At 40.9% G+C, this 25247-nt stretch overlaps 2 protein-coding genes across 2 annotated transcripts; both read right to left on the bottom strand.

The window, feature by feature from the left end:
• Positions 1–6299: 6299 nt before the first annotated feature.
• LOC135541453 (D(1B) dopamine receptor-like) lies at positions 6300–9514 on the bottom strand. Its single transcript, XM_064967712.1, has one exon. It carries the CDS (start codon positions 9250–9252, stop codon positions 7873–7875), a length of 1380 nt encoding a protein of 459 aa, XP_064823784.1. The 5' UTR covers positions 9253–9514; the 3' UTR covers positions 6300–7872.
• A 2893-nt stretch (positions 9515–12407) lies between these two features.
• On the bottom strand, positions 12408–19350 carry LOC135541452 (proton channel OTOP1-like). The gene is made up of 6 exons (XM_064967711.1): positions 18245–19350; positions 17841–17977; positions 16977–17035; positions 16600–16730; positions 14696–15606; positions 12408–14411 (listed from the first exon to the last, which is right to left on the bottom strand). Exons 1-6 carry the CDS (start codon positions 18621–18623, stop codon positions 14241–14243), a joined length of 1788 nt encoding a protein of 595 aa, XP_064823783.1. The 5' UTR covers positions 18624–19350; the 3' UTR covers positions 12408–14240.
• Positions 19351–25247: the final 5897 nt, after the last annotated feature.

Here is a 25247-nt window from a genome sequence, read left to right as displayed (position 1 = left end):
GAATTTAAGACGGAGAATAATTATTGTCTTTACCGGAGAAAAATACCAAAGAACGCGCTCTCATTCACACGCTTGGAAACACAACAGCCAAAATGGGAGCCACCAAGAAAAACTACAATTTCTGGCTCATTTTTCCAAAAACCAGCCTGAAACTCTTTCTAAAGACTGTTGTCATCTAGTGGAAGCCCTAGGAACTGCAATCTGAGAGGACTTGGCCTTTTAATAAAAGTGATAGCCATTGAAAATAGTGGTAGGCTGAATTTTTTTGGGGGGGGTGGTTTGTCCTCAGGGTTTCGCCTGCCATATCAGTTATGTTATACTCACAGACATAATTTTAACAGTTTTAGAAATTTTAGAGTGGTTTCTATTCAACTCTACCAATGGGTGTCCAATGCATATCCTAGCTTCTGGGCCTGAGTAACAGGCAGTTTACTTTAGGCACGCTTTTCATCCGGACGTCAAAATACTGCCTCCTACCCAAAACAAGTTAATTATTCCATATCTCTGAGAAATTTTACTGTATAAGCAACTAAATTGATCATATTCGTATTGGACATACTATTTTAACTTGACTTGGGTTGTATTCATTAGGGCATACCATAGCAAAAGGTTTTGCAACAAAAAACTAAAACAAGCATTTGAAGAGTTTATTTCCAAAATGCTTTATCTGTACATTTCTTACATGTTTTATTCATCCGAAATAATTGTTTATGAGTACTGTCATAAAATATTGCAGTTCTCAGATTTTCATTAATAGCTTTTAGATGTGTATGAAAATGTGAATTTTGCGAAACACTCCTATATATTTTTTTCTGATATGTGGTTGTCTCACCTAGCGATCTTAATATTAATGCACCTAAAGATCTTAAAATTAATGCACTTACTGTAAGTCGCTCTGGATAAGAGCATCTGCTAAGTGACTAAAATGTCAAATGTAAATGTATTTGTTATATTGATGTCAGAAATCATTTGTACAGTTCTTTATTAAAATGTAGTTAGTTGTTACATGTGACTGTGTAAAACCTAGCAGTACTACTTATTTTAGTGAGGCAGATATATAGCATTTTGTAAAAAAAATACATTATTATTTGTCTCTCTGAAATGCGTGTCATGTGTGTCATTGAACAACCCCATGCCATGATTTAGAAGAAGAAAAAACACCAGTCTCTTTCATAATTACTTTAAACAATAAAATATAATTTACCAATATTTCTGAAAATTGATAAAAGTATTTTGTAACGCTATATATATATATATATATATATCCCTCCCAGTTTCCTGTCATTTCCTTCCAGTTGGTGTCTAATTAATATGACTGTTGTGAATGGAGTGTATCATGGTTAATGGTCAGCATTCCCCAGAAGCACGATGATCCCTTAAAACAGGGGTGGACAATTCCAGTCCTCGAGTGCATGTTTGGTGTCACAGTTTTGCCCGAGCCCCAGCTAACACACCTGACTCCAATAATCACCTAATCATGATCTTCAGTTTAGAATGCAATTTGATTAATCAGCTGTGTTTGCTAGAGATGGAGAAAATGTGTGACACCAATCAGGCCCTCGAGAACTGGAGTTGCCCACCCCTGCCCTAAAAGGCTTAAGATCAGTGAGCACCTTGCAGGAGGAAATGACACCACATATGACACCATATATTGGAATTTAGAATATAGGCCTGTGACAACTCATGATCAATGTAAAACAAGAACCTTCGATTTCAACTATAATAAATAAGGGGCATCCTTCATTTTTCCTTAAAGGTGGTCGCTGACCCTTGACCTTTTGAGGAAGCAACATGATGTTTGTATTGTGACACCACATCCAGGAGGTAGTGTACAATGGTTGTGAATGTGTATGGTCGCAATTGTTTTCATTGTTGATTAGACATTGCTCAATCCTTTCAAGCATTTAAAAACATGTTAGTTGAATGACGGTGTTGTTGGAGACGCTAGAGGCCAAGTATTTATTTAGACACCTTGCTGGGTTGAGGTTAAAAATGTAAGCAATCAGTTGTATTGAGGATATGACAACTCATTGATGATATGTTCACTCTGTCCAAACTCGTTATGTGGACCATGGGATGTACAACAATTTGCAAATGTTTTCAATCTCAAAGTATACAGCTTCTTTGAGGATGTTTAAAGTGCACGACCCACAACAATAGAATATTCATTTTGAAATGTAATGCAGTGTCTTTGAAGGCATATGAGTTAACTTTGCATTGAATTTGCAAAAAAAAAGATTTTTCATAGTGGAGTTCATCCACAGCATGTATCAGGTTTGTGAGGATGGCTTCCAAACTCTCATGCAGATTTCTGAGCCAAAACTTTGGCGAAAGAACCTATTAAAACATTCACTGTGTGAGACTTTCAATTATTATTATTATTATTTTCCTGGGCTTCCCAGTTCCTACCCACAACAAAGCCTAGAGGTAGAAGAGATGTAATGGAGTGGTCCAACTGCCTCTGGGAAAGTGGACGGCAATTCCATACCTTTCATGACCACTGGGAATGCTTGAGTGAATCACAAGGCTGGTAGAGACGGAGAGGAGAGACACACGGTGAGGCATAAACACTTGAATGAATCACAGTGCAGGGGAGAGGAAAAGCAAAAGAAGAGAGAGAGAAGATGAAGGAATAAGTAAGTGAGGAAACTGACTACAGCCTTCATTCGTTGTGCTGCAGGTCTAAATTTTAACTGTCATGTTCAATCCAGCACCTTTGAATTTCAACAGGTAAATACTTACCATGAGTAACTAAACAAAATATAATAACCCTTTTGTGCAAATAATTAGAAATGTTATCCAAATAATAAACCAATACAGTGACTACATAAATCTTTGTATGTATATATATATATATACACACTACATGACCAAAAGTATGTGGTCACCAAGGGCTTCCCGGGTGGTGCAGTGGTTAAGGGCGCTGCACTGCAGGTAGAGATATTGGTGTGCAAAAGAGCAGAAAAGTAAATAAATATAAAGAGTATGGGGATGAGGTATGTAAAATTGGGTGGGCTATTTACCGATAGACTATGTACAGCTGCAGCGATTGGTTAGCTGCTCAGATAGCAGATGTTTGAAGTTGGTGAGGGAGATCAAAGTCTCCAACTTCAGCGATTTTTGCAATTCGTTCCAGTCACAGGCAGCAGAGAACTGGAATGAAAGGCGGCCAAATGAGGTATTGGCTTTAGGGATGATCAGTGAGATACACCTGCTGGAGCGCGTGCTACGGGTGGGTGTTGCCATCGTGACCAGTGAACTGAGATAAGGCGGAGCTTTACCTAGCATGGACTTGTAGATGACCTGGAACCAGTGGGTCTGGCGATGAATATGTAGCGAGGGCCAGCCGACTAGAGCATACAGGTCGCAGTGGTGAGTGGTATCAGGTGCTTTAGTAACAAAACGGATGGCACTGTGATAAACTGCATCCAGTTTGCTGAGTAGAGTATTGGAAGCTATTTTGTAGATGACATCGCCGAAGTCGAGGATCGGTAGGATAGTCAGTTTTACTAGGGTAAGTTTGGCAGCGTGAGTGAAGGAGGCTTTGTTGCGGAATAGAAAGCCGACTCTAGATTTGATTTTAGATTGGAGATGTTTGATATGAGTCTGGAAGGAGAGTTTACAGTCTAGCCAGACACCTAGGTACTTATAGATGTCCACATATTCTAGGTTGGAACCATCCAGGGTGGTGATGCTAGTCGGGCGTGCGGGTGCAGGCAGCGAACGGTTGAAAAGCATGCATTTGGTTTTACTAGCATTTAAGAGCAGTTGGAGGCCACGGAAGGAGTGTTGTATGGCATTGAAGCTCGTTTGGAGGTTAGATAGCACAGTGTCCAAGGATGGGCCGGAAGTATACAGAATGGTGTCGTCTGCGTAGAGGTGGATCAGGGAATTGACACAGCAAGAGCAACATCATTGATATATACAGAGAAAAGAGTCGGCCCGAGAATTGAACCCTGTGGCACCCCCATAGAGACTGCTAGAGGACCGGACAGCATGCCCTCCGATTTGACACACTGAACTCTGTCTGCAAAGTAGTTGGTGCACCAGGCAAGGCAGTCATTAGAAAAACCGAGGCTACTGAGTCTGCCGATAAGAATATGGTGATTGACAGAGTTGAAAGCCTTGGCAAGGTCGATGAAGACGGCTGCACAGTAGTCTTTCATCGATGGCGGTCATGCCATCGTTTAGTACCTTGAGCGTGGCTGAGGTGCACCCGTGACCGGCTCGGAAACCAGATTGCACAGCGGAGAAGGTACGGTGGGATTTGAGATGGTCAGTGACCTGTTTGTTGACTTGGCTTTCGAAGACCTTAGATAGGCAGGGCAGGATGGATATAAGTCTGTAACAGTTTGGGTCCAGGGTGTCTCCCCCTTTGAAGAGGGGGTTGACTGTGGCAGCTTTCCAATCCTTGGGGATCTCAGACAATATGAAAGAGAGGTTGAACCGGCTGGTAATAGGGGTTGCGACAATGGCGGCGGATAGTTTCAGAAATAGAGGATTGTCAAGACCAGCTGATTTGTACGGGTCCAGGTTTTGCAGCCCTTTCAGAACATCTGCTATCCGGATTTGGGTAAAGGAGAACCTGGAGAGGCTTGGGCGAGTAGCTGCGGGGGGGGGGCGGATCTGTTGGCCGAGGTTGGAGTAGCCAGGAGGAAGGCATGGCCAGCCGTTGAGAAATGCTTGTTGAAGTTTTCGATAATCATGGATTTAACGGTGGTGATTGAGCCAACATATGGTGATTGAGCCAACATATACAGCTAAAGCGGGAACTTTGCCTTTAAATTTCATGCACACTGTAAAGCGTAAATTCCGAGATGTGGATTGAATAGAGCCCTAACCCTCAGATGGACAGAGAGGTTTGAAATTGTTTTTGCATCCAACTTTCTGTTTGCAAATGGCTTTGATTTAATTTGCAGTATGCTCAGATATCATCAATTTTATTAAGCTTTCAACCTTTTCATTGGCACGTTGAATGAGTCATGCAGTAGTTGAGCATCACAACTTATACTTATCTGTGCAAAACATAATTGGTTAAATGGTTTGACTTGATTATGTACACATGGGGCAATGGACATTCAGGAGAATGGACATTTACAAAATGTTCTGAGAAATGTATTGTGTAGATCAAATATGCCTGTCAGATAGATTGGAACAGTACATGATATTACGTGCTATTCATTCTATTTCTATCTTCAACATGCAGTTACTTACTGTAATATACAACCCTGCCATCAATTAAAGGCAACAATCCAATAGTTTCCAATAATACAAAGATCTGTAATACTAAAATTGGTTAAAAAAGTAATTACTTTCTGAGATATGTATTCAAGTATTCACTTTCTGAGATCTATATTCAAATAGTTTTTAAAAGTATTCCTTTTTTGGGATCTGTATTCAAATAGTTGTAGTCACCTCAAAGTAACTATTTGTTCCCCTGGAAAAATTGTTAATTTCTACACAGAAAACTATAGTTATCCCAGGTCTGAGAGAGAGAGAGAGAGAGAGAGAGAGATATGCATCTCTGTGGGAATAGAGAGATGCTTTTGACGGATTTGTAGTGACGGATAGAGAAACCCCCTTGAGCCTGCCTCCGCTTCTTCTCCAAACCTGTCATTGCAGAACATCAAGACCAACTACCTTTCACATCTCCTAAGCACGGGGAGGGAAGGATGAGCTCCAGCACAGTGCTAAGCCCATATGGTTTCATCAAGGCGAGAGTATGGCGCACCTCAGAGACAAAATGAGGACAATTCACAGTTTAACTAAACTCTGTTTTATGGGAAGGAAAAAGGGACAGCTGAGGACTCAGAAACTCTACAGATGCACACTGAGACAAAAGTCTGGAAGATTTCCCTCTGGGTGATTTTGTCTGAGCAAAGTTTGTCTTTTTTTAGATTGGAAATGTACTTCTGACAGTTAAGACATTAATGGTTGGTTGGCCTGTGATGGTGGCATGTCCAACCATTTTGAGACCTTGAACAACATAAAGGTGCAACTTTCTTTATTCCTAAATACCAAAAGAGTATTTAAGCGCTAAACTTAAGATAATTATCCATCTACATCTGTGTATGTCTATTAGCAGTATTATATGAAATTATTTCATGGTATGCTCCTTATTAACTAAGAATGTATGAAATTAGAGATTGCAAATATCAAGTACAGCATTGTTTTCTCGCTAGGGACAAAAACAGGAAGCAGTTCCTTGACTAAATACTCGTGACTCTGAAGCTGTCCTAATATGGACACTGTAGATGTGTCACTTTTCATTCTACAAGAACCATTAGAATAAACTGGAATCTCTGCTAGATAGCATTTTATTACAAAATTATGACACACTTCACTGTTTGAATGACAGTATACATTCAATATCATTGCCATTTGTACATTATCAAAAGATGGACATTAGCTGAGGTGAAATGTAGGCTACATCCAGCTGACCATGGTCCCACTGTGGAGTTTCACACCAAGTTTCTGTATTACCTCATTGCACATCATCTGAATTGTTGATTAATTTGTAGACATATGTGATCTTAAAAGTGTACCATTAACTGGCTATGAGGGAGATGCATCAAGTCAATTAACTTAATGTATGTTGTCTGGTGGACTTCCTAATATGGATGCCATACTTTGGCGCATGGAGACGGTTGGATTTGTGCTTCTTGGCCATTTGTATCACCAAATAGAGAGGTAGAATATCACACAGAGAATAGAACATCCACTAAGTAATAATTAAGCTTATCATACTTAGCAGGTGTTCACCATAATCAGTCAAGTTAAGGTTTCCAACAGTTCCTAATTCGATTTGAATCGGTGTGGATTTATTATGGGTAAAGTCAAGAAAGCCTGCTCTATGTGCATAATTCGATTGAGAATGCTTTGTCAAATGTGTGCGTGGGCAAATTTGCTGTGCAGTTATGTCTGCGTACGACAGAGAGACGGACACATAGAGAGCAGGATAGATAGACAAAGAGACAGATACAGAGAGAGAGAGAGAAAGGAGCACTTTAAATATTTTGGCCTCATTTAAATTAAACATATTACAATCCTGTAACATTTCCCTTGTTTCAAAACTATATTGCACTCTTTCCCAGAATAAATAAGGCGTTTTAAACAACTGCATGTGATGAACGTGCGTGGTTACACTGCCTTGTAAGGCTTTGCTCCTTTTCCATAGTCTGTAAAAGTCCAGCACGCTGTCATTGAGCGTGATAATGATAAGCAGTATAATATCTGAACTCAATAATGGGTACCTCACCGCAAATAGAACCCACTTGGTCAATAAGAGCAACTGGTTGCATTACACCTGCTGCTCCGAATACATATAACTTAGAAGCCATAACCTTAGTATAAATTAATAAACATAGACTTTTCTTATGTAATAAGACACCAATTTACGTCACTTTTCAGCATGGGACAACAACACAACATCTCAAATATCTGATTGAAGCAATACATCATTTTACGCACAAGGTGTTACAAGTGTATTCAATGTAAACCATTGGAGGTGAATGGTGTCATCCTGTCGAGGTGTATTCAATGTAAACCATTGGGGGTGAATGGTGTCATCCTGTCGAGGTGTATTCAATGTAAACCATTGGGGGTGAATGGTGTCATCCTGTCGAGGTGTATTCAATGTAAACCATTGGGGGTGAATGGTGTCATCCTGTCCAGGTGTATTCAATGTAAACCATTGGAGGTGAATGGTGTCATCCTGTCCAGGTGTATTCAATGTAAACCATTGGAGGTGAATGGTGTCATCCTGTCGAGGTGTATTCAATGTAAACCATTGGGGGTGAATGGTGTCATCCTGTCCAGGTGTATTCAATGTAAACCATTGGAGGTGAATGGTGTCATCCTGTCGAGGTGTATTCAATGTAAACCATTGGGGGTGAATGGTGTCATCCTGTCGAGGCTAATATCTGCCTCACAGTCTTCCAAGTCACAAACAGAGTCGGTGGCATTTTCATTGTTGTGAGATAACTGTGATATCCTGTCAAACGTGTCCTCGTGCTCAATGCATTCCACTACGTTGGGGATCATATTGACGTAGGCATTCACGATTTCTTTGTGGACAAGGGTGTCCTGATTGTAAGAGACCAGCTCGTTGCTAATGTTTACAGTTTCAACGGGTGTTCTGGAGCAGAAATTACGACAACCCAGCAGACTGGCAAATGCTTTTCTGAACTCTGCGTTAAAAGCGTAAATAATAGGATTCATGGATGAGTTAGTCCAGCCGAACCAAACAAAAACGTCAAAAGTTGTCTCGCTCACGCAAGGGAGACCTGCGTCTTTGTCAGTCGGTGGTTTATCACAAAATGGAACTATGCAGTTCAAAATAAAGAAAGGTAACCAACAACACACAAAGACGCCCATAATGATCGATAACGTTTTTAAAACTTTGGTTTCCCTTTTAATAGATGTTTTCAAGGTATTGTGGTGTTGGCACTCGAGTCTGTTGTTGGCCCTGCAACTTGTCGCGTGCTCCGCCGCGCGCTCTAGGGAAGCTATCCTCCTGATTTGGATCTGAGCAATCCGATATATTCTCGTGTATGTCACAATCATAATTGCTACGGGTATGTAGAAACTTATTAAAGATGAAGATATTGCGTATTCTCTGTTGAGGCTAGAGTCACAGTTTTCTTCTACTTCACCCAAGGAGGCGTTATGGACTCCAACTGTTTCGTCTTCGCTGGCTTTGTGCCAGTTCAGTTGGACTGGTATGAATGAAATAAGTACAGACAACGTCCACGTGACGCTTATCATAACGAAGGCAACTCGTTGGGTCATTTTTCTCTCGTACCGGAATGGACTTGATATGGCCCAGTATCTATCCACGCTGATAATGCAAAGGTTGAGTATGGACGCAGTTGAGCACATGATATCAAAAGCCACCCAGTAATTACAAAAAGTACCAAAGGGCCAATACCCCGCCACCTCGGCCACAGCTTTCCATGGCATCACGAGAACTGCAACGAATAAATCCGACACAGCCAAAGAAACGATGAAAATGTTGGTCACTTTACTTCGCAAGTGCCGAATTCGGAGTACGGCGGAGCACACCATAATGTTTCCCAGTAGTGTCCACAGGATGAGCAGGGAGAGCAAACAGCCCGTCACTGTCCGGATGACCAATTCCTTTCCACCGTTGGATGTTGCCTCCGATTCGGTCGAGTTCCACATAATCTCCCCAAGAGGTAACGGGACGGAGTGGCTCTCGTGCACTGAGAGGTATTTCGCGGGGTTCTCCATGTGTCCTCCTCTCAAGTGGAAAGCCAGTCCATGGCTTCATGCGCGTCAGGGGACACAGTAGTAACCAACTCACGGGGCTCTGTCGTCTCCTCAACTGCCATTCTATTTGAAATAATATACAAACGAAAGATTTGAGATTGCTTAGTGAATTTGCAACAAATGTGTTGCGTCCACGCTGAGCAGAACTGGGCTGTTCGGTGCGCGAAATCGCCAAAATTGAAGCGCGTCGCTCATTGGCGACGGGATGTTATTACCTCTCGTGTAGTCTGACCTCCCTGGCCAAAGTAAGGCAGCCGCACTGAAACTGTTTGGAGATATTTTGAGTTCGTGAGTGTTTTGAGAAGGGAGGGAGTCCCCTGAGCCAACGTGCACACACGCACTTGTACCCACACACATACATCGGTTGTGGAAACACGCACTTGCACCTCATCACAGTGATGTGAAAAAAATGAACGTGTTAAATTACAAACTGTAACCTCATTCAAGGATGGAGGATCTATTTGTCTTGGTAGAAAGTTAACAATTAGCATTCTACTTGATTTAAGGTTTGCACCCTCATAGCCTACTCCAGTTGTGGGCTTCTATGTAAAAAAAAAAAAACAGTCACAGGTCCTTCAAAAGCAACAATTTAATTAGCAAACATTAAGCCTGATTGCAATTTTTTTATTAATGTTTTATATAATCTACACTTTTCTATAAACAGTGAAGAAATCATAGGGCATTTTATTGCTGTGGGGAAAATGAATCACTACTGTATATCAAGTGGTGCTGTCCGTGGTGCTGATATTGCGCTCGGAACAACTCTCCCTCAGGAATGCGAATTTTATGCACGACACTATGTTTGAGAATGAAGTCTTCTTTTGTGGCTGAAATTATATTAGACATTTTCTGTGTTAAAATAAACATTGCACGTGAGGAAGTTCTGCATTTATAAAGGTCATCACTAGCCTACGTTGTGAGCAATTGAGCAAGCTCTCAAATTATGCACGCGTTTGGAATGAGCGTGGAATGTTTTCAGTTTAATTTCAATTTCAGGTTTCTGCAGAATGCAGCAGGTAGGCCAGACTAACATCCTAGGTGAGTCACTTTCACAATCTTTACGTATAAGTGTAGGCACAATAACAAAATTCGCTTTAACATCTGCAATGACAGTATATCCTCTTGGCAGTTTCCGGCATTTAAACGTCATATTTATTTTTAGATGTGTCGACAACATGCCTGTCAAATCGGTTTGACGCGCCATCAAAATAATCTCTGTGTCCTGCCAAATTCAATCGAGTACAATCTAGGCTATGTTATGTTATGTTATGTTAAATTCGGGCATTATTTACTGATTTTATTCATGAAATATCGTGTCTTTCTTTTTGACTGACTAGCACCTTCCCTGAATAGTGAGTAAGCGTTTATATAGCCTATATATACAAATGTATTTGTTAGACCCTATCCCCTACCTGTAGGCATATAAAGTCATCAGTGACAAAGATTTATACAAATTGTAAATTAAAATGTCTACTATGTATAATAGGCTAGCACATGCGAATAGTCGAATATAACGCATGAAATACATTCAGATAATTGCCTGCATTTGAAATTGATAGACTTTATAATTCCGATAATTAATAGGGTATGTGCGTATAATTTGTCAAATATTTAGGGAATATAGTCACATACGGTTTGGAATAATTTGGGAATTCCATTTCAACAAACGATGGGACTAGGCGAAATGAAAAAAATGTGAAAAGTTGACTTTGGCTGACCTTTATTGAACAGTTGAATATAGCAAGCTCTGAATTGGGCAAAAACCTTTGCAACGTATCTCATTCTGATGGGGGGTTTTATGCACTAACGCATAGCCTGCTAGAAAGGCAACATTTGTCGCCACCAGGTGGCTATTGTGGCGAGTTAATGCATCAAGACGGTATTTCAGCAACTACAATTAAGGAATGGTAAGTAAATTCAAATAATTAGCAGGATACACTGAGACTAGGGGTGAGAGCTGTATATTGTCTGACATATATTCTAGACAAATTGATTCTTCTTTTCAAAAATATGCTTTCAACTCTAGGCACGTGTGGTGAAAGAAGATGATTTGAACTATGATATAGGCCTACGCTCTGTATTTATGAGATTTTCAATCCGATTTAAATCAACATTTTTACAAGGCCACTCAGGAACATTCAATGTCATCTTGGTAAGAAACTCCATTTTATTTGGCCTTATATTTTATATTATTGTATTACTGAAAGGTGAATTCATCTCCCAGTGTCTGGTGGAAAGCAGACTGAACCAGGTTTTCCTCTATGATTTTGCCTGTGCTTAGCTCCATTGCATTTATTGTTTATCCTGAAAAACTCCCCAGTGCTTACCGATTGCAAGCATACCCATAACATGATGCAGCCACCACTATGCTTGTAAATATGGTAGAGTAGTACTCAGTAATGTGTTGTATTGGATTTGCCCCAAACATATTCAGGACAAAATGTGAATTGATTTGCCACATTTGTTTTCCAGTATTACTTTATTGCCTTGTTGCAAACAGGATGCATGTTTAGGAATATTTTTACTATTTATAGGCTTCCTTCTTTTCACTCTGTCAATTAGGTTAGTATTGTGGAGTAACTACAATTTGTTTTGATTTGTCCTCAGTTGTTTCCTACCAGTCATTAAACTCTGTAACTGTTTTAAAGTCACCATTGGCCTCATGGTGAAATCCTTCCTCCCCGGCAACTGAGTTAGGAAGGACTCCTGTATCTTTGTAGTGACTGGGTGTTTTGAATCACCATCCAAAGTGTAATTAATAACTTCACCATGCTCAAAGGGATATTCAATATCTGCTTTTTTATTTTTTACCCTTGTACCAATAGGTGCCCTTCTTTGCGAGGCATTGGAAAACCTCCCTGGTCTTTGTGGTTGAACTTGTGTTTGAAATTCACTGCTCAAATGAGGGACCTTACAGATGATTGTATGTGTGGGGTACAGAGACAAGGTAGTCATTAAAAAATAAGGTTAAACACTATTAAACACCATGCAACTTGTGAAGCACATTTTTACTCCTTAACTTATTGAGACTTGCCATAACATAGGGGTTGAATACTTATTGACTCAAGACATTTCAGATTTTAATTTTTTATTAATTAGTTAAAATGTCAACAAACATAATTCCACTTGACATTGTTTTAAACTCAGGCTGTAACACAACAAAATGTGCAAAAAGTCAAGATGTGTGAATACTTTGAAGGCACTGTATAATTATGTTCTGACCCCCTGACCATCCGCTTAAGAAAATAAATTGTGCCGCAGCTGAATAAACCATGATTGACCCCTGACCTACAGTATGAATTTAAGTTAACTTAAAATATTTGTCATAATTTCACAATCATTTTTATCACAGAGGCTATGTAGGCTATAGTAGCTTTACTCTAGTACATTCAGATATGTCCACAGAGGATGTAGTATTGCTGCAGGTTTACCAATAAGCATCGACCAAAGATTGGCACATACAACTGAGAACAATGTACAGTAGTTACCACCAATGTAGAACTCTGTGTTTTGATATTCCACCACAGCCTCAATATGTTGTTCTACATTTAACTATGCAGTAGCGCTACATTTGAGTAATTCCTCACAACATCAATCAACAACTTCACAGGATATGATTATTTTCAATGCTCACTTTTCAAAACGACATCAATCAAGATAAATGGTTCAGTTTCAGAAATGTTTCAGTTTGAACAAACATTTTTGCTTTTTGGAAAATTAATGCCAGTCAATGCTGTATATATTGTACATCTGTGCAAATATTGTATTGTTTCCCTTTTCAATAACATAACAACAGGCCCATCCTTCAGCTGTCTATCAAAAAAGTGGTGTCTGCTTTGTGTGAACGCAGAAAATAGTCTGGTTCCACCAGGCTAAGCATAATATGGGTCCAGGAGAAGGATCCGTGTGGATCGGGGGAAGCTCCACATACACCACGCTGTTTGTTTTTTTACACAAATATTGTTCCATCATTAAAATTGTTAAATATATTTTATAAACCACGTCTGTATTGTTTAGGTACATTAGTATAAAATCTAAAGGGAAAGTATTGCCAACAGTCCAATGAACGTTGGCGAGAGATTGTGAGAACTACAGTCCAATACTACACAGAAGAGCATTGAAAGTCTAGTGCTGGCTTACTGTATACTACAGTACATGTAGGACTCTAGACAGTCACCAGCCAAGTAGTTCAAGTGTCTGACACAGCAGTGTTTTGAGTTTCCTGTGTTTTCTTCTGACCAATGAGAACATCCTAAAAATGGCAGAACAAAAAACATGTTTATGGCTTTTCAAATCATAGTACAGTTCTGCTGTGAACACGGTGGTTGATTTGATAAAAATGAATGTGGTATGGCACTTTGCTTGGTATAATCATGTTATGCCCTCATAACGCATTCCCACATAGCCTGGCTTACATCTGTTCTAGATCAAAACATTTAACTATTTACATATGCGTCGAATAACACTTGACTTCAATGACACTTGGATGAAAATCAACAGACAAACCCAAACACTTACGATAGACCTAAATCTAAATGTCATTGTATCTTTTTAGTGCAGTAACACACAGCAAAGTGATATCAGACCTGAGTATAAATACTATTTGAAATCTTTCAAATACTTTGCACGTTTAGGGCTAATCCATTGGTTACATTGTGCCTGGCCAGCTCAATCATGTAAAGCTAAAGTATTTGAAAGATTCCGAAATACTATTTGAACCCAAGGTCTCATATCAATGTAATTTGTTGTTTAGACCAGGTGCTATAAAATGCTTCTGAAGATGCATCACTACTATCTTATCTAGTATAAGCCCCCTAAAGTGACAAATGTGTTTCCATGCTTGTTTGGAAGTCAAAGTACATGACAAGATGGCCTCCTGAATGGTTGACCTGTATTGCACAAGTGTTCTTGTGCATGTTGCCTTGTCTCATTGGTCCCTCTTCGTCTTGTCACACTCTCCGGAACACTTCGAAAAGGCAGGCCACAGAGTGCATGCGGTAGAAGAGGGTAATTGGCATGGCGAAATTGAGAACTGTGGTCCATGTGGTGAAGCCATACGTCTCCTCCTCTAGGCCGTTGTCATACTGGGGTCTGCAGCCAAAGGCAGGAAGGATCCAGAGCTGCAGTAAGGAGACACCAATAAGGTTAAAATTAACCTGGTATTGTATTTTTGTGTGGTAAATGCATGCTGTATTTCATAAACTCCTAGCTGTGCAATACATTTCCCAACTGGGGCATTGAATGAAAGGTAGATAGTAAAAGTAGCTAGAAGGGTAAGAAATGGGGGAGAATGATACAGTATGTGTGCTTGAGAGCTAGCTGTACCCTATGACAATAACACCACTGCTGACTATTATCAATAAATAAATCATAATAAATAATAAGTAAAGAACAGCAAGCTTACTGAGATGTTGCACATGAAAAGTAAGACGGCGATGTTCTTCAGGATCTGACTCTTCTTGCTCGGGGTCACCTCCACGTTGTTCTCCACCTGACGGGGCACTTCCAAATGTTTCTGTGGGCACCCATTCACCTGTCCACTCTCCTTCTGCACATTCTCCAGCGTGACGCTGCCGTTGTCCGGATTCTCGTACGCCTGGTTGATGATTCCGTTGTAGGGTGGAGACAAGGAGGAGGTCATGGAGAATATCTCTGGTGCAGGCCCCGCCACCTCAGCGTTCTCCCTCTCACCATCCTCCCGCTGGCGGTAGAGGGACTCAATGATGAACAGGTTCTGGATGTACTTCTCCAGGATGCTGAGAAGCGAGTACATCAGGTTGGTCCAGCGGTAGCTTGGGCTGCTGCGTGAGGCTGACACGGCCACCACGCTGCACCAGGAAACGAGCCAGGAGCCCACCGACGAACCAAACAGGAGCTCTGTGTCCAGCTTCCGCGAGGGGTTCTTTGTGGTTTCCAAGGGGATGGGGTCGGCACGGTAGATGAGCAGACCCGTGACCCCGGCCGAGCACATGACCACCAGCATGACGATGCCGTAGTAGTAGAAAATTGCAATGGTTGACTCCCGGATGTCCAGCGATTCTTCCACGTGGATGATGTAGACCACCAGTACGCCGATGGTGCTGGCCAGAGCGGCGAGACCCAGGATGGGGCCGACTACCAGCCCCTGGGTCTTGGTAGCCGGCCTTTTCCGGTTGTGCTCGAGGTCAATGGTGCGCCCTATGTTCTTCCACATGACGAAGAGCATTACCGAGACAAAGATGTGGTACTCGATGTTGAAGGGATAAAGGTAGTAGAGGCCGTTGACGAACATGGAGCAGGCACTGATAGTGCAATTACAATGAGGTTCTATAGCCACTGAAACTCACATAAAAAAATATATATTGTGTCAATTTCAAGCCCAGTGCATTCCCACTTCTGCCACCATATGTAACTTTATGTACTTTACAAAACAGTGACCTCCAATTTGTGTATACAAATATACTACACAGAGGTTAGAAACTCTCAAGTTATTCAAATATTTATGGCAATATGGTTTATTTCAATGTTTTTTGCATGAGGCCAGTTGTTTTCTTTGGGTCTTATGTAACAGAATTAAACAATCCTTTGCCATCAGTCTAAAGCAACACGGGTGGTAGGAAGGGAATTTAGAGTCTAGTTATTTACCAAATGAACTGACCTTGTGCTGTTTGGGCCTCACAGCTCAATGTCCTAGTAATTTCAGCTATGGAAATCTTCATGTAGCAGTGGGTGGTGTGATCAATATCACCACAAACTGCTCTTCACACGTGTGATGAGAATATCAGATTGGTGGATCAAGTGTATCAACCAACTTTCTCAACACCAATATACACAATTCAGCACAATGGACTAAAATTACTTTCCGTTTTTCCTCAAAATAATGCTTTCCATGTACTTGTTGAAGCCCTACCTTTTCCTAGTGCTGCCCTCTAAAGACAGCTTCTTAACTCAACCCTGTACCTCTACCTACTGTACTCACTACCCCCAATCCTCCCAAAAAGGTACCACTACGGTGGTTCTCCTCCATAGAGCAGCCCGGGCTTAAGATGTATCAGTCACTGTAATTGCAACGCCCTTGGGAGCAGCCTGGCCTGGGACAATGGCGTCTGAGGTAACACAAGCTGGGAGACGGGTGTTCGGGGCCAGCAACTGTGCGTGTGTTGTGAAACCTAAAAGAGTAGACGTTCAACACAAACAAGACCTGCTGGACTGCCTAATCCATCCCCTCCCCTTCAACCCCCCTTCACCTGTCTTTCATCCAATTAAGTGAGCTTCTCAAGTGAACTATTGTCCTTTTTTCAAGCAGCCACTCGACCCTGGTCCCCTTACCCATGGTGAGGTTTTCAAAGCCCAGGGCAGTCAGCCTTGTGTTGTGGTGGTTTAGCAAGTGATTGGCCTCAGACATCACACCGCTGCACCACAGCAGCAGGTTAGTGAAGACTGCATGGATGACGCCAAACCTGACGGGAAACATCCATGAATCAAAATAGAAATTGATTGTCACAATAGTCGTTGCTGGGTAGATAAATTATAGGCTGTAGATTCAACTTTGTGAGTACAATAGTTATAACAGGATAAATAAACTCATCAACTGTTTTATTAAACTGAAAAATGTACATGAGGATAACCTAAACATACCATAGGCCTGAGAGGCTTGCATGGCTTGTGACAATCTCAAAATACAGATTTATTATATTTCACAATACCTTTCAAAGGTCTCAAAGGACTTGATGACGTCTTTGATGTGAAACCAAAGGAAATGCACCTAAAACAAACCTAAATTTAACATTTGTACCAAACTAGCACTGACAAGTCACTCACTATATCAGTCTAAAAAACATTTCTGGTGAAGGCTTTCATTTGGACTGTGAAAATGAGCCACCAGAATGTGAGAACATATCAAATGACCTCTCAACTGATGGATTACCTCCACCTGCACTATGTTTTACTCCAATAACATGGATAATGACAGGATTATTTTGTACAGACAACTCTTTTTCTTGCCTGAGAAACAAAGTGTACATTATTCCACTTCAAGATAAAGCTCTATACATTACCTGCTTAAGTGGTATTTAGATACCTTTACTGGAAAAACTTTTGAACAGAGCTGCCAGCTTACCTATAATGTTAACACTTTACATATTTAAGCAAATGTATAAAAGGGGGTTATACATGGTAAATAAGTTGTTAGTTATTACTTTATAAATCTAAAATAAATAGTTACACTATGTACATTATAATTGAACGCTCTAATAATACATTTGTTTAAACTGTGTGCTTGTCATTTAGCTGCTTGCCAAATTCTGAGGTTATGGCTGCACTGTCAATAATAACAGTAATATCAATAACAGTACATTCATATATAATAAGCACATTATTAAGCAAGCCCAAAAATAGCACATGTTTTACTTATGTGTTATAACTGTTTATTACAGATTTATTACAGAACCATCTATATATGGAATAATCCGTTTAGAAATTACAAACCACTTTATACATCCTTGTAAGTATAGGCCATACCATAATGAAAAGCGTTATCAAATCAACATAGAATGGGGGTTGTAGCTTACCTGTGCTATTGTGTGAGTTGCGTGGATGATGGGGTATACCACTAGAACAGCCGACAGGCATGATCGATAGCCCACAAAATATCCAATATTGAAGGCATCCATGATCAACGAGAGGAGCGCAAGAAGAGTTAAACCCCCTATAATCAATGAAACATTCGTTGTTAAGAGGCTGCATTGAAACGAAAAAGTATGCAAAAATATCCTTTAATTGCTTTTGATGTCAATTCAATGTTTGCTTGTTTCTCCGCCAAAGTTTTATAAATCAAAAACAAATCTATTTGGAAAAGTTCCATCGGCTACTTGAGAAGCATTTAACTATACAAAACATTGAAAATCCAGCCTCGAAATTTACATTCACAACACAATTTTACATACTGGAAACCTAATCTTCCAAATATCTGTACCTTTTATCCAAGAGGTAGTAGCATGCCTATCCTTTTCTGCCTGTAAATTACTCTGCATGCCTCTCCTCACGATGTACCACATCATCCATAGCAGCTGGACGATTATGAGGGCCGTGATAAACGACAGCAGGTGCTCTTCCTTCACGGATGCTCCATTGTTCCCAATAGCCAGCATCAAGGACACGCCGATCAAAAGTAAATTAATCCCATACTGGCCGCTCAGAATCTCCGCATTCTTCTGCGGATAGTCCTCAGTCAAACTGACTTTCAACTTGGTGAATATTTCACTTTCTTGCTCTGAGCTGGAGGACAAGGTGGAGGAACTGTGACAGTCTACCTTATTTAAACACATACTACGAGGGCCACCGCGCTGAGCCATGGCGCCTAAATATGTAACATTCGAGAGGAAGAGCAATGTCAACACTGTGTGCTACAAGGACATTTGTGAAAGGCCAAGTGCTCAACCTGTAGCAATAAGGTGGGGACGCAATTGGATACGAACGTTGCCAACTGCACGTTGATTCAGTCCGAAGACGGTCTCACTTGTTTCATGCTTTCATTCAGTGTCCAGCTTTACTAACATGGTGTGTTTGACCTATTATTGTCATCCTGGACCATTTAGATGAAATTACTTTATATCACCTTATATAACCGCTTGCTGGGTGAATTCAGAGGAATAGATTGAATTCCAGCCATCGGCGACGCACATCTGTAGTCCAGTTGAACCCGCCATACATTTTTATATTTTGAGAAATTGGTGAACTAAAAGTGCCAATCATTCACATAATCTACTTCATCATGTAATAGCTTAATTTCCAAAAAGCTTTTTCCATGGTCGTTGCCAACTAGCACTGGTCTCTATCTGGAAGTGTCTACATGCGACTTCTCGCCATCAGAATACTAAGATCGCATTGAAAAGACAAGTCTAGATGCACAAAAGTCCCATTGTGTTCTGATTGTGATCAGATCTGGTTGACCACAGGACGTGGGTGGATAGTCTGCGTATTTCTCCTCAGTCTGGACGCAATCAGGCAACCGAAAGCGCTTACAGTGCGCGATTTCATCAGATCTCTGCCCACAAGTCTCTAGAAAACGTGTGTTATAGGAGCGAGAGGCACCTTCCCTTTTATTATGGGACACTCTTTTCATAGTATTTTGCCTGGTGGGAGGTACTATGTCAATGTGGGCGTGGGTTTGAAAGTGCGACACACGTCCACGTTCAACCCATAACCCTCCTCCAGTAGTATGATTATAAGTCGTTTTAGCTAACATTACACTCCTTGCCACTCCTGTGATTTGCCAAAAAGTTTGTCCTGATCATTTACCGTGTCTTTGGCAAATGATATGGTGTACAACGAGTGGAATAAAATTGCTGAACAGGAGACTGCAACCATGTTTCTCTGCATGTGCCCACAAAGCACATTGCATGTTACATGACCAACAGCAAGGTCAAGCAAGTTAATGTTTTGGACTACAAAAAACGAATGATTTAGAATCACAGAGTTTCCTCAAGTCTCAAAGAAATCAGGAGCTGACTCCAAAAATCCAGCACCATTTCAATTTCAATATTTCAACATCATAAAATCACCTATTCTTAGTCTAATACAGTGACATCTAAAAGATACCAAAAACAATTTAGTCCAGTCGATGTAAGATAAATATGTGTCTGTTCATAGTTCTGATTTCTGTTTATGTGCTTGCTGTAGGTTCATGCAAGTAGAAAAACATGTTGACTCACCCTACTTGTAGAGAAACTTCAATGCCATCCTCCTCTCTCATGTTGATGAAACGGTCTATGACTCTGTCACAATATACACCCTTTTATGTTTTATTGTCCTAGGCTACCTGGCTAAAATGCTTGCTCTCTAGCCTAACTTCCTTTCATGGGCAACTTTAGCTACTTAACATTAGCCTTCTAGATCTAGCTACATATTGAACTACCATCCTATCAGGCCAGTGGCACAATGTATGAATTTATGATTGGATCAGAATTGCCATTATAATCATTGGCCAGTACTGAGAATAAAGTAAAACCACAAGTCCAAATCGCTATCTCCATCCATGGCTAATTTAGGAAAAGGCCATTTTTAGCAAGCTAGTTTACCACTGGAGGACAACAACACAACGAGATGCAACAATTTGAAGTTGTTTTTGTCAATTGTGTATTGCTCTCGTGTTATATGAATAGAGGGAAGCGAAATACTAACTGGCTTCTTTTGACACATTTTTTTGGTGAGTCAGGACCATTCACAGTTGACCTCATTAAGTTTAGCTCTACGCTGGTTGGCTACCCGGATAAAGCACTAAATAAACTTCAGTTAGTGCTAAATACGGCTGCTAGAATCCTGACTAGAACCAAAAAATTTGATCATATCACTCCAGTGCTAGACTCTCTACACTGGCTTCCTGTCAAAGCAAGGGCTGATTTCAAGGTTTTACTGCTAACCTACAAAGCATTACATGGGCTTGCTCCTACCTATCTCTCTGATTTGGTCCTGCCATACATACCTACACGTACGCTACGGTCAAAAGACGCAGGCCTCCTAATTGTCCCTAGAATTTCTAAGCAAACAGCTGGAGGCAGGGCTTTCTCCTATAGAGATCCATTTTTATGGAACAGTCTGCCTACCCATTTCAGAGACGCAAACTCGGTCTCAACCTTTAAGTCTTTACTGAAGACTCATCTCTTCAGTGCGTCATATGATTGAGTGTAGTCTGGCCCAGGAGTGGGAAGGTGAACGGAAAGGCTCTGGAGCAACGAACCACCCTTGCTGTCTCTGCTTGGCCGGTTCACCTCTTTCCACTGGGATTCTCTGCCTCTAACCCTATTACAGGGGCTGAGTCACTGGCTTACTGGGGCTCTCTCATGCCGTCCCTGGAAGGGGTGCGTCACCTGAGTGGGTTGATTCACTGATGTGGTCATCCTGTCTGGGTTGGCGCCCCCCCTTGGGTTGTGCCGTGGCGGAGATCTTTGTGGGCTATACTCGGCCTTGTCCCAGGATGGTAAGTTGGTGGTTGAACATATCCCTCGCGTGGTGTGGGGGCTGTGCTTTGGTAAAGTGGGTGGAGTTATATCCTTCCTGTTTGGCCCTGTCTGGGGGTGTCCTCGGATGGGGCCACAGTGTCTCCTGACCCCTCCTGTCTCAGCCTCCAGTATTTATGCTGCAGTAGTTTATGTGTCGGGGGGCTAGGGTCAGTTTGTTATATCTGGAGTACTTCTCCTGTCCTATTCGGTGTCCTGTGTGAATCTAAGTGTGCGTTCTCTAATTCTCTCCTTCTCTCTTTCTTTCTGTCTCTCGGAGGACCTGAGCCCTAAGACCATGCCCCAGGACTACCTGACATGATGACTCCTTGCTGTCCCCAGTCCACCTGACCGTGCTGCTGCTCCAGTTTCAACTGTTCTGCCTTATTATTATTTGACCATGCTGGTCATTTATGAACATTTGAACATCTTGGCCATGTTCTGTTATAATCTCCACCCGGCACAGCCAGAAGAGGACTGGCCAACCCACATAGCCTGGTTCCTCTCTAGGTTTCTTCCTAGGTTTTGGCCTTTCTAGGGAGTTTTTCCTAGCCACCGTGCTTCTACACCTGCATTGCTTGCTGTTTGGGGTTTTAGGCCTGGTTTCTGTACAGCACTTTGAGATATCAGCTGATGTACGAAGGGCTATATAAATACATTTGATTTGATTTGATTTATTATTTTATTCATTTTATTTTTTAATCAAGGGAGGCCAAATTCTTACAGGCTTCCCTTGCATTCACTTCTATGGGCAGCAAAAATGTCATACTCTTTTTGACCAGAGAGCATCAGATAGATGGCCTACACATACAGAGACAGAGAGGCGCCGTTTCGCTCACTCGGCTGCTTTCTCGGGTGAGACATTCAGCTTCTTGTGAATTGAAGGAAAATGATAAAACACAGAAAGGTAAATGGAAAAACCAAAGCCAGAAGAGGACTGGCCACCCCTCAGAGCCAGGTTCCTCTCCTCTCCATTCTCCTTCAGATCTGAAATTGGATTGTGAAACTTGCCAGCCAACCAGAAAAAGCAAGGTGAAGCAATTCAGGCATTCTTGAAAGTCAGGACAATCCTTGTCCTGCAGAAACATAATTTTTATAGTTGAAAATGTTTTATGTTGCAAGCAGTAGGCATTTAGAAATAAATATGAAATGGGGTTTTATAGTTACTCGTGACATCATGTGCCCCACGTACATTCGGCAATGACATTTATATAAAATAAACACCATTGACATTAGCATGTCAGAATGAAGAAAGTTCGACAAAAGAAAAATCCACCCCTGTCGAACAGATAAAAATGTTGTCGATCTTTAAAAAAGGTCTCTTATACATGTTTTAATTAAACATGTCACAATGATTTGTTTTTGACATTGCTTTTGTCGAATAAATATTGATGAATAAAAACAACTTTGTCCATAGGCAAATTATACACAAATATAATATGACGTTTATCTAAACCGTATAGCTCCACATTGACATGATTGGGTGACGGTATGTGGGGAAGGAAGGTCATGTATAAACAAAAGCTCACTTCCTTTACAACAGCTCTGCGCTGCTCCGTGAAGGCAAGGAGTAGAAATGCCCTGACTTCTGGAGAGGCCATATACCGTAAATGCTGCAAGGCAAATGCAGACGTTGGATTGACCATGTAGCGTATTTTATGGACTCAGCACATATGGGTAACACCCATTACTGTACTTTCGACTAAAAGCCAATCAATGCTTGATCCGAAAATGTGTTCGGAGGCTTCATATGGAGGGTTTGATGCAATTGCGGAGCCTCTGAAGGCATGCAGAGGCCAAATTGAGCTCCGTACTATTTCTCCATGCGCCACACAATTTTTTTAAACAATTTAGAGTGCTCCGAAGAGCTCCCGCGCTATAGAAATTCAACAGTCAACTGACTGGGACTTCAAATAGTCCTATGGCACGTCAAGGGAACTGTAACGTACTGTTCAGATGGGATAAATGATAACTGAAGTCTGGACACTGACTGTAGGCCTATATCCTTTCACATAGCCTTAATAATAACTCCTGCAGAATTAAGCATTTCTTGCACTGCTCTGTTAGCACTTCACCAAATCTTTCCCAAACATTACATCTCTCTTCTTTTTATTTTCAACTATCTATCTAGCAGCTTTTCTCTTGTTGAAAAGGAAATGGATCTCCATTGCCATCTCCATTGCCATTCCCAATCCCATGGAAATGTCCTCCGGCTCTTCAGTTAGTTGCTCCTGTCCATCCAGAAGAGTTGGACGTGGTTCTCATTCCAAAGGGATTCCCCTCTATCCTTATGGTATGGTAGGTGATGGAATTAAAAATATATATAATAAAGGTTACTGAAGTCATATTTCAAACCATAAGTTAACAACTGAGCACACCTTAGACTCTATAACGACTAACTTTGTACTGTCTGTGACATCCACACCACTTGGATTATCTTTGAGGTGGTGGATGGGGAAAATGGCTGCAGTGACTTTGAGAACTTCAATTGGAGGTTGTGAAATAAAAAGGCTGGATTAGAATCAATAGAATTAGAACGGCTGCATGCTGTAAAGGGTACATGACAAATGTAATGACGGAACATTAGGACCGATGTCAGACGAGCAGACTTCGTCAATTACATAACTAGAGATGGTCTTGTTATGCTGCTGGAAATGTGATGGTTTAACAATGTGAGAAGAATATATCCAAGCCAGCACATCATGATCTGGGTAGGCACAATGGTGTAAAAAGGTTACTAGTGTGTGAATTAATGTGAGTAGGAAGATGTAACAATTCTTACATATCCCTTCCCTGTCTGGTCTCTCAATGAGGAGTACTTTTGAATGAGTGCAGTGCACACATCCATGTATTGCCGGGTAGTGTGATACTTAAAGCAAAAGAGAAACATACAGGATTACTAACAATTCTACTTGTAACACAAATTACATTGATTGATGGCGTTGATTATCATTAAGTAAAAGTTGAGTATGTGCTATCAGTTGCTGTGATTATGACAAGACAGTATGGAGAGATATAGAGGATGGAGGACAGAGATAGAAGAACGCAATAATCAAACTGTAAATACATTCATTGAGCATTCAGTTACAATTAGAAAATAAATAAACAACACAGAACACATTATAATCACACTGCAAATACATCCAAAGACTTTATATAGAGGCTAACCTGTTTGTAGATCCATATCTTTAAAATTGTCTTGCTTTGGTCTGAAATACTGAGGACAGAACAGGTCGCCCCAATACACCAACCTGAAAAACATCAAAGACATATTTTTGTCACGTTTAAAATAACCTACAATGGGTGGTCTCCCCCCCCACCCACCCCACCCACTTAACGGGACCGTGAAAGACAGGGACTAAAGGGAGGTGGATGGCAAGAGATTGTGAGAGTGTATCATTGGGTCATCTGTGTGTGTGTCTTACCTGTTTGTGGAGGTTGAGTTTCTCACAGCACCCAAACTGTATGAAAGCAGGCCACCCCGACATACCAGCCTGAAATACATAAATTAGACAAATTCAACATGAGTAGTTGATATGAAATGTAACATCTAATAAAAAAAATGTTTTGTCAAGTTTAACAACCTAGATTAGGTCATCTCTCTTTCTATCTGTCCCACTGGGCACATATAGTACGTCAATTCAATATCTATTCCACATTGGTTCAACGTAATTTAATTGAAATTCCGTGAAAACAATGTTGATTCAACTAGAGTGTGTGGGCTGAGTGTGTGTATTGTGTGTGTGTGTGTGTGTCATATCTGTTTGTGGAGGCTGAGTTTCTCACAGCACCCACACTCTCTACAACTTAACTGGACAGGTGCATGATAAGACAGGGACTAAAGTCTTAAAGAGAGGTGGCTGGAAGGAGATGGCGAGAGACTTTATCATGAGTATAAATGAGGACATACTGTACATTTCTCAATATTGAATATAGCTAGCTAAAGTTACAGTAACTTTAACTAGCTAGCATTAACTAAAT

This window comes from Oncorhynchus masou, chromosome 6 (assembly GCF_036934945.1).
Source record: "Oncorhynchus masou masou isolate Uvic2021 chromosome 6, UVic_Omas_1.1, whole genome shotgun sequence".
Lineage (NCBI taxonomy): Eukaryota > Metazoa > Chordata > Actinopteri > Salmoniformes > Salmonidae > Oncorhynchus > Oncorhynchus masou.
The sequence above is the reverse complement of the archived record's forward strand: the minus strand, read 5'-3'. Positions and strand labels throughout refer to the sequence as shown.

What these genes read in the sequence shown, in the direction of transcription:
- LOC135541453 (XM_064967712.1), bottom strand. Translation starts at nt 9,252, where the DNA reads ATGGAGAACCCCGCGAAATACCTCTCAGTGCACGAGAGCCACTCCGTC.
- LOC135541452 (XM_064967711.1), bottom strand. Translation starts at nt 18,623, where the DNA reads ATGGCTCAGCGCGGTGGCCCTCGTAGTATGTGTTTAAATAAGGTAGAC. An exon ending in TACTACCTCTTGGATAAAAG is followed by an intron (nt 17,978 to 18,244) that starts GTACAGATATTT and finishes CATTGATTATAG; the next exon opens with GGGGTTTAACTCTTCTTGCG. An exon ending in CTTTGAAAACCTCACCATGG is followed by an intron (nt 15,607 to 16,599) that starts GTAAGGGGACCA and finishes TGTGAGTTTCAG; the next exon opens with TGGCTATAGAACCTCATTGT.